The sequence below is a fragment of the Centroberyx gerrardi genome, chromosome 18 (genome assembly GCF_048128805.1).
Source record: "Centroberyx gerrardi isolate f3 chromosome 18, fCenGer3.hap1.cur.20231027, whole genome shotgun sequence".
NCBI classification, from domain to species: domain Eukaryota; kingdom Metazoa; phylum Chordata; class Actinopteri; order Beryciformes; family Berycidae; genus Centroberyx; species Centroberyx gerrardi.
The window spans coordinates 28,574,429-28,584,428 of record NC_136014.1 but is presented as its reverse complement, the minus strand read 5'-3'; the positions used below and the strand labels follow the sequence as shown (position 1 = coordinate 28,584,428).

Genomic DNA, 10,000 nt, shown 5'->3' with positions numbered 1-10,000 from the left:
GATCTGATTGGTTGATCTGATGTGAAGCAGCTGAACAGGAAGTAAACGCCTCTCGCCTTCGTGTTTTGCAAAACAACATTTATCATAGTTTTCACAGACTGCCCCGTATGTCCCGTGGTTTCTACTGCAGGGGGGGGGGGAGGGGAGGGAGGGGGGGGGAGTGTCCGGACGGGCGGAGCAGGCGGCAGAAGTTCTGGTTTCTGCTAATACAGATCATGACAGAAAACATGTTATTCAAAATACATAACTATTCCTTTAATTTTGATTGATGACCTTTCCTCCCATAAAATGTGCTTGCACTGATGTCAGCCATTTTGAAGAGGCAGAAAAGATGGTTGCCATGGTTACACCCCAACAAATAAGACATCACTGGAAAGCCCAGAGTGTCTTCTGATGGATCAGGATCCTGCGCAGTGTCAGGTTTGGTTTAGCAGGTTCAGTCAGAGGAAATAATAAATAAGACAGAAAATAAAGAGTGTAGAGAGCAGTCGTGTTTCCACCTGCTGACAGGCCAACAAACCTTCAGGATCCAGACAGCAGCGCCCTCTACTGGCTTCACACAGGTCCTCGCATTAAAAGGATGTAAGTGATGTTTAATAGAAGCAGGAGTTGAACTCTGGACCTTCTGTTCCTCAAATATCAGCTGATCTACTGAGCTGCTACAGTTCTGGATCAGATCCTGGATCACATCAGCTTCATTTAGACCTTTGCTGCAGGACTGATGGATAAACAAAGAATGTGCAAAGTTCTGTGACTGACAACTAAAACTCAGTCACAGCTTCATCATGCTGAAGCTGAACAACCCTTTAGAAAAAAAAAAAAAAAAAAAAAAAAAAACCCATGAAGTATTGAAGGGAGCAGTAATTAAAATGTCTGCAAGAAATCTAAAATTTGACTTCTTTTTTTTTTTAAGAGTATATTCAACTAGGTTTCTTTTTGTATTTCTTAATTTTGACCTAGAAAAGTACTTTACATATATTTCAGAATAATCACAAATGAATGAGTTCTTACTTTGAACAAAAATAAATTCTCTGTTGTTGAAGTTCTGTGATGACAACTGAAACTCAGATAACTGAGAATCCATCTGTTTCACCCCAGTCTGGTCTTTGCATGAGAATAATTTAATGAACAACCCAGTAACTTATCTAAATGGAAACACTGCAAATGAAGACAGGCCACACAGCGGGACACGGGCCAGAGAGATTTTATTTATTTCAGGTGTTAAGATCCATCCAACACTTTCTGAACAGGAAATAGAAAATCCTTCACATGTTGGAAGACAGAATCTAACTTAGTGGCTAACGCTGGGCGGGTGGAGCTTCCTGGGTGTAGTTAAGATTATTGGTTTCTGATATATACTGGGGGAAGGGGGGGGGGGTCTGGTGAGGGGCAGGGGGCTCAGAGGTCAAAGGTCAGAGTGACAGAGTTCACTTCTGCTCGGGCATGAGGTCGTCGATGGCCTGGCCGGCCTCCAGGCGTTTCTCCATGTCGACCAGCAGCTTGACGCCGTCCACCACCATCTGGACCAGCTCCACCTCCGAGAAGCCCAGCCGGTCGGCGTTGGAGATGTCAAAGACTCCGCCCACCGCCGCCGTGTCCACGCCACCTGCAGGGGGGGGGGGGGGGGGGGGGGTCAGTAAGGTGAGTCACGTAAGAGCCGACCTGAGCCTTATCTGGTGGGATTAGTTTCAGGACAACATGCTTAAAGTAACTTAAGATGTTAATTATAACAGATCTGTGTAATCAGACCGGTAGGAGACGGCAGCGCCTGCAGTCTCACATCTAAAATATACCGAGTCATATGTAAGGTCTGCAGGGGACAACATGCTCAAACTATTACACTGAACCTTAAATTCTGTATAAAACCATTACGTTACGTTCAAGGTTTCAGTGAAGCAACGATGCAGGCGGTAAAGTGATAACCACCAGATCTGTTCAGGTCAGATGGTTGAGTGGTTTAAGGCAGCAGGACTTCTGGGCCGTGGTCCTTGAAAGTTGAGACATGCGGGCTGAGATCTGCTGCGTTAGATTTCCCCTGCTCGCTTAAGCATGTCATGTAGAAATCTAAATTTAAGCCACAGATGGATGTCGCAAAGTGCGTTCATATAGGCAATCAGTAAATTGGCAATCGTTCTCATCCCCTGCCTCGTTTTGATTTTGTATTGAACCGTCAATTGTCCAAAGACGTAAACTAAAGGTTGTGACGCTATGGACTGTAGACACCTTCTTTATTTCATGTCATCGTCCGTCAGAAAGCTGCCGTCTCCAGGCGGTGCAGAGCTGTGAAGCCCTGCAGCGAGCCGGCAGGCCGAGCTGCTTCCAGTTTGACCTGAGATCTGTCAAGAACTTTGCATAAACATAATATTTCATGCCGTGGCAGTCTGCATCTTTTGAGCAACTCGTTATGTCTGTAATCATCTAAAGGCTGGACGCGTCACAGAGGAACGTTTCTGAAGGAAACCGCCAAATTGGATGTGCGAGAAGCCTGTAGTCAGCGCACTCTGACACCCTGCAGATCCAAACAGTTTGTTCGGGTTTTTAATCTGCAGGTCTGATGATCCTACGAGTTAAGGTTTCTCTGAATAAAGCCGAAGTCGCTCGGTTGCGTACCTGTGCCTCTCTTCTGCAGCCTCAACCTCTTGAGGATTTCTCCGAACTTCTCGTGCTTGCTGACGTTGGGCAGTTTGACGTGAACGCCGCCGCGCAGCCCGGTGCCCAGGTTGGACGGGCAGGTCAGCACGTAGCCCAGGTGCTCGTTCCACATGAACTCATGACTCCGATCCTTGAACAAGGTCTCGATCTGCAGGTGAGAAAACAGGGAAAGTCAGCAAGATCGTCTCAGTCAGGAGGAATCGGCTCAGAGTTCTCCAACCAAACACTACAGCAGCTCAGTTCTCTGGTATAGGATCGTCGCTCCATGCAAGTACACCGACGCAAGTTCTTAACCTACGCAAACTGTCTATACAGCTTCATACAACTCTGTCCAAGGTAATACTGAATTTATCCACCAGGGGGAGTGAAGCCACCAGTCTGCAGATGATTATTATGATCATCATCATCACTGGTAGTTACTCGTTCAACAGTAATTTTCCTTCTAGCGTCCCCATCTGAAACGTGTGATATTGCAGCAGACGTCGACATGTTTCGCTACTCCAGAAACGGTCGTTGCGTTGTTGCTTACGTCGAGTCACCAGACAGGAACTTGTCAGTGAAACCTGCTGCTGTAATGTTTGGTTGGACTGAAAACCTGCAGACTGTTGAACCAGGATGGAGATCCACTGGACTACATGAAACTTTATGATCCAATGGAGAGACTGGTTCGTCGCAACAGCAGAGAAGATACAATAAATAACAGAGCAAATAGAGCGGTTAAATACAGAAGGGTTTCAAATTACTGGAAGTTGAATGTTCGGCTTCCTGGACAGAGGAACACCTCCATAACGCTGAATTCAGAAGAACTTGTTCACTATAGTTGGACTAGTAAAACCTCTGGACCGGTTGGATCAGACCGTGACGGGAGCGTCCTGTAGGAAGCAGCTAATTCAGTCTGAACCTTTTGTGGTTTTATCAGTTAACACTTCTGAGTTCACAGCATGCAGACGTTAAAAAACAAACCAAACCTACTGAATTAGACCTCAGCCAATAGAACCCAGAGCTACATGAGCATACTGATGTTAACAGTCCAGACTAACAGGCAGTAGATTTGATTAATTAGGAGAGACTATTGATCTTGTGGGCAAACTGGCTCGTTGCAGCAGTGAAAAGTGAGAGAACGTAGGATATAAATAATAGAACCATGTCAACATCCTGAAGACTGTGAACGTGTCTGACCTTGGTGAGGCCTGTGCAGAAGCGGGTGAACACCTCCCTCATGTTGCCTCCTTTCTGCATGCTGATGACGCGGAGGTGGTCCTCCTCGTTCACCCACACCAGGAACGTCTTGTTGTCGTTGTGCCTGCAGGACAAACAGAAGGGCTTGAACCTCCGAGCGCAGAGGGACGGGACGGGACGGGACGGGACGGGGGTTCTGACACCTAGTGCTGGTGATGTGAATCAATATCATAAGGATTTTTTTGATATATCACAATATGGCTCACATATGCAAAATTACATGTTAAATATTCAAATTAATGTATGGTAATGTTAGGTGTGATGTGAAACAAAACAGAAACTTTCAAAATTATATTCCGTAAAATGTTTCATACCTCATTTATAAAATTTGCTAGTTATCATCAGTTCAGACAGCAGAATTGTGTGCCACTATGTCCCAAAATCAGCATATCATGCTATGCAGAATAAAGTTTTGCATATATAACATGGGATAAGTTAAAAGTCACCAGCTGAACAGAAGCAGTGCGACTGCAGAGTTTCACTCTATGCAGATGAGACTGTCCTTAAGAATGAAGACTTTAGTTTTGATGCTGCAGTACATTTCACTGCCAAGACTTGATAAGTTTACTTAAGTTGAATTTTGAACGCATGATTTAACCTTTACTGGAGTAATACTTCAATAAAGTCGTTCTACTTTTACTCAAGTAAAGGAATTGAGCATAAGGAAACTAAAAAACAAGTTTTACACAGAAAGTAAATTAGTGGCCTCAGTAGGGATGGACGGTAACCGGTATTACCATACATCTTTAAGAAAGTTATGACACCACCCATATACACCCAGTTTTTATAAATGCTGACTTTTTTGACAAAGTTATATTCATGTTGCTGGGCAGCAGCTTTTTCTAACTTGAGACTCATTTGATTTTATTTTAGATGCTGTTATTTGGATTTTTGTGTTTAAAAACTATCCATCAGCCAGACCAGGATTTTAACATTTTGTGACAAGTCTAATAATTTACATATGTTCTAAAGTCTTAGTTTTAGTAATTGAAGCATATTATAATACTGTTTAAGGATTTCATCTTAATTATTAAGATAATATCATAGAGATGACTGTAGAAACTTTGCACAAGGCATTAAAACACCAATCATCCCTCAGCTTACTGCCCAGTCTCCTCCCAGTATAAACCCCCAGGAGTTCCTACAGCAACCAACAGTAAGAAGGTCAAAGGTCACGGTTCCGGCCGTACTGACCAGATGCCGCGGCCGTCGGGCCAGTCGCGCCCCATGCCGGACGCCAGCAGCAGGGGAGAGACGGGCTTGTCGAACAGGAAGTGGTCATCGATCAGCTGCTGCTGCTCCTCGTCCGTCATGTTCTTCAGAGCGTAGTAGGTTCCCTTCAGGTCCCCGTCCAGAGCGTCCAGACCTGCAGACGCCGCCATGTTGGAGGTTAGTTAGACTGGAAACTGATCAACATTACAAGCAGCCAACAGGAAGGAGGTCAAAGGTCAGACATTCCTGTCAGATACTGATAGCAGGGTGTTGTCTTTAAATAAAATCTGCTCCAGTCTGATTGAGCACAGATTTACTGTAGGATTGATCAACACACACACACACACACACACACTGTCTCTGAAGAGCTGAACTGATTCTAATGACATTTTGATCAGATTCCACACATATGTTTCATTATCATCATCCAGGTTTCAGTGGAGAGTTTTAGTGTCCATGAAGGTTTAAACCGTTCCAGAGGCTTTTCCATCCTGACAAATTCTGGAGGAAAAACAAAGTAGTTAATAATTCTGAAGGATTTCTGTTTTTATATTAGTTGGCCTCTAGTTAATGTAATCCTGTCAATTTTCAGTTATTGTTTCATAATGTTTTGAAACTGATAAACTGACTTAATATCCTGTGCCATCCCTGGTAGAACAGGATATTAAGTCCAGAGGATGTAATGTGGTTCTCCCTCCTGCAGGTCCTCAGTCCGGCTGCAGGGGGCAGCAGAGCCGAGGCTCCGGCCGGTTCCAGCCGGTTCCGTCACATTTCAATATCAAAGAGGACATTTGCAATTCAATCCCCAAACTTATTAGAAGTCTCAGCAGGAACAAATCCAGCCGGGTGTTACGCAAGAGATTTATCTGCAGGACAAAGACGCTGCAGCTTCAGTCTGCAGAGTCTACACAAACTGACGGAGTTCAAAATCACACTGAAACACAATTTTGATCATCTAGCCTCAGTAATTTGACTGATTTTATTGGGGCGGCATCACACAAAAGTGTAAACAATCAGTATCTGTTAGAGAAAGAGTCCAAGAATGACGGACGTCCATCTGTAGTGTTATAGGCTTCATCTGCTGGTGCAGCAGGAAGTTTACTGTTGACTTGGAAATACATTCAATAGGGAATTGTGTCCAAATTGTTAGTTTGTTTCAACCCAATCCAAATTTTATTGCACTTGATTGACATGATACAGTTTCATGTTTCCATTTAACTATATTTTCTTTGTTGTATTATCTAAATCTCTTTGAGTCTTTAACTGATAATAAATAAAAGGGTGTTTATTATGACATGGAAAACATGCCAACAAGGTGAAAGTCATTTTTCATTTCATTGAGAGTTTCAGAGCATCAGGCAGATGCTTCAGATACAATCTGAGGTGAATAATCTGAGAACTGTTCTGTCTGAAACCTGCAGACGCCATGATGAAACAGTTCAACTGTAACGCCTGTTCCTGCAGACAGGGGGCGGCAGCCGACTGTTTATCACTGATGCTGCAGCAGGAGGAGACAGGGAGGGAAGGAAGGAGGAAAGGGAGGAAGGAAGGAGGAAAGGGAGGAAGGAAGGAGGAAAGGGAGCGGTGACGTACTTTCAATGGAGAGGTTTTCGATGGCACGTCGCTCGCCACGGCTGCAGTGCGGCGGCAGGCAGAAGCCGCGGATACTCCTTCCTGTCCGCACTCTGGAGCTCAGGACGTAGTTCGGGTCCAGGTCGTCTCCGCCCTGCAGACAGGACACACGTTACATACAACACGCTACTGACATACAACATGTCAGTCAGCTGCAGAGAGACAGCTGTGAAGTTCAACAACATGAAGACTAAACACCAAGTGTCAAGGTTCTGTGTGTGTGTGTGTGTGTACCTGCAGGTTGTTGGGGGGTCAGTGTGTGTGTGTGTACCTGCAGGTTGTCGGGGGTCAGTGTGTGTGTGTACCTGCAGGTTGTCGGGGGTCAGTGTGTGTGTGTGTACCTGCAGGTTGTCGGGGGTCAGTGTGTGTGTGTACCTGCAGGTTGTCGGGGGTCAGTGTGTGTGTGTGTGTGTGTGTACCTGCAGGTTGTCGGGGGTCAGTGTGTGTGTGTGTGTACCTGCAGGTTGTCGGGGGTCAGTGTGTGTGTGTGTGTACCTGCAGGTTGTCGGGGTTCAGGTCGGTCTTGTGTTTGTCGGAGGGTTTGTATCCTCCGTGCCGGTCTTCGATCACTGGATCCAGCAGATCTTTGAACACTTCGTACGTCTCTTCGTCTCCGGCCACGCAGCCCACTGTCATGATGAAGGGGTGACCTGGGGGGGGGGGGGTCATCACTACAGTCACTGATCTGAACACCAGGGGCCGATGGGCTATTTAGTATGTTAATTTTTTACGTTATTTTTATAGCAGAATTCATACACAGGATGCAACTCAGGGCGAGTGAGGATAAAACTGTAGGAATGAAAACGTTACAGCAGAGTAAATGTTACAATTACATTCAATTTCTAAATCTGTCTATATTCTGTAGTGTCAGTCATCAGACAGTAAATCCACAGTACCCCCCCCCCCCCCCCCCCCAGGGAATTAAGGAGCAGGAATTAATCTGCTCTAACAACCAATCCAATTAAGAGTTCACTCTCTGCAGGTGACAGAGAGGAAACACCTGAGACAGAATCCAGACTCTGTCAGATGAAGTGACTCAGCATCAGGAGAATTCGACCTCAGCAGAGGTCAATATGATGCTGCAGAAACAGCAGCTGCAGCTCTGCACCCTGATTGGTTAATCACTCTGCTCTGATTGGTTAATCAGCCTCACACTGTAATTCCACCAATCCAGCAGTAAATCTGCTGCTTTCACTACAGTGAGGCTGCAGGCAAGGTCACCTCAGACTGAGAGGGGGGGGGGGGGGGGGGTTACCTGGGTTGTCCACCCCGGTCTGGATGACGTCATCCAGGGTGAAGCCGCTCGGGGTCTCCTTGTCCCGCAGGCTCGAGTACAGCTCGGGCGTCAGCACCTTGGCCATGTGGTTGTTGTGCTTGCTGAGGTCGGGATACTCCTGCTCCGAGGAGAAGTTCATCTTCAGCTTGTTGTGGGTGTTTCCGAAAGGCATGATGACGTTTCAGCTGACCTGGGAACAGAGAACACGTCACACTGTGGCCCGGCCCGGCTCGGCTCGGCAAATCCTCGGGGGATAAAGCATGGATGTAGGCTGTAAAGCGGCACAAAGACTCATTATGCAACGCGGTGACGCAGTGAGGCTGAGCGCTCCGGTTTAACCCTTCATGACGCGCCGCTGCAGGCTGCGTCACAGCGGCGGTGCAGGAATGAGCCGCAGCTGCAGCAGAATGCAGACTGACTGCGCAACCTGCAGACACACAGGACGGCCTGAAGGTCGTTGTGGATGGAGGCAGACGGGTACACCGGCAGGCGGACAGACAGGTAGAGAGACAGACAGGCAGCCCGTCTCATCCGGTCTGACTGACTGATGGAATAATGAAGCGACCCGCAGCTTTTCTTTGTTCCTCCTGCAGCAGATAGATAATCTGCGGCCTCATTAAACCTTCAGTTCGTCCTGAGCGGAGCGGAGCCGCATGACGCGTCATGACGACATCAACATCAGCAGACTGGCTGGCTGATTTAATACACAATTTAAATCTTTATTCTTACCTTGACGCGTCTCTGTGAAGCGGCTCCTGTTCGGACAGACGGACGAGCTGCTGCTTCAGGATTAAGAGGCTTTGCTGCTTTTATACCGAGCAGCTGCGCTCTGATTGGCTACTATTTACAGTCCATTCATTCTATTGGACAGACCGGCCTCTTGCTGATCACATGCTCGCTCTACCGCTCTCTCTCTCTCTCCCTTTCTCTCTCCCGTCCTCTCTTTCTCTCTCTCTCTCTCTCTCTCTCTCTCTCTCTCTCTCTCTTTCTCTCTCTCTCTCCACTCCTCCCTCTCTCTCTCTCTCTCTCTGTCTCTCTTTCTCTCTCCGTCTCTCTGTCTCTCTCTCTCTGTCTCTCTCTCTGTCTCTTTCTCTCTCTCCTCTCTCTCTCTCTCTCTCTGTCCTGTGACTGAACAGTTGCAGGTTCAAATCCCTGCAGCTCTGTGTTCTGCTGCAGAGGAAGATGACAAACACAACTGAAGGATCACTGTGATGATGATGATGATGATGAGGATGAGGATGATGATGATGATGATGACGTCATCATAAACGACATCATCACTGTTAAACAGCAGTATCATATCTCAGCAGATAGGATGTCTCTGTCCACAGAATAAAACCTCCAGTCCAACATGTTTCTCTTCAGGATCAGCAGAAACATGAATTGTCGCACCAATTATTTCTGCTTCAAATATAATTTTAGAAACAAGGTTTTCTAAAAATGTTTGTGATTCGTTTTGGTCACAAGAGCAAACAGCTCAGTCTCCTTCTAATGTCTTCAGGGCGTTTTGACACATCAGACGCCATGTTTCATGTTCTGACTGTTTGAAGTTTAATCTCACTGTATTTTACATTCACACATAATTCTCCTCTCATGTAAATCTGTATATTTTGCCCCCCCCCCCCAACACACACACACACACACACACACACACACACACACACACAACCTTGAGAGCAGAAAATCTGTTTTATTCAGTGTATTTTATTTCATTCCATGAAAGCAGCTCTGCAGGGAGAAATCTAGCTGGTTAAGATTGTTTATATTGAACTGAACTAAACCACTGAATCATCTTAATGTTGTTCTGTGGGTGACCAAGTGCTGATAGCTTTATCACACACAGATACTGACTGCTTACTGACTGCTTACTGACTGCTTACTGACTGCTTACTGACTGCTTACTGACTGCTTACTGACTGGTTGAATCCTCCAGCCTTGACTCCTGTTGGCCTGCTGACATCGTCAGCTTTAATCAGAGAGACAAAGTGT

General features: G+C 46.1%; 1 protein-coding gene across 1 annotated transcript; it reads right to left on the bottom strand.

Annotated features, from left to right (window-relative positions):
• Positions 1-1,188: 1,188 nt before the first annotated feature.
• Positions 1,189-8,808, bottom strand: ckbb (creatine kinase, brain b). Its single transcript, XM_071917827.2, has 8 exons — positions 8,741-8,808; positions 7,991-8,201; positions 7,231-7,385; positions 6,697-6,829; positions 5,086-5,257; positions 3,832-3,955; positions 2,611-2,800; positions 1,189-1,606 (listed from the first exon to the last, which is right to left on the bottom strand). The coding sequence occupies exons 2-8, from the start codon at positions 8,181-8,183 to the stop codon at positions 1,428-1,430; spliced, it is 1,146 nt and encodes a 381-aa protein (XP_071773928.1). The 5' UTR covers positions 8,184-8,201; positions 8,741-8,808; the 3' UTR covers positions 1,189-1,427.
• Between the last annotated feature and the right edge of the window lie 1,192 nt (positions 8,809-10,000).

Coding starts and splice junctions, on each gene's coding strand:
- ckbb (XM_071917827.2), bottom strand. CDS start 8,183: ATGCCTTTCGGAAACACCCACAACAAGCTGAAGATGAACTTCTCCTCG. Junction 5,258..6,696: donor CGAAAACCTCTCCATTGAAA/GTACGTCACCGC, acceptor CGGCGTCTGCAG/GTCTGGACGCTCTGGACGGG. Junction 2,801..3,831: donor TCTGCACAGGCCTCACCAAG/GTCAGACACGTT, acceptor TCTCACCTGCAG/ATCGAGACCTTGTTCAAGGA.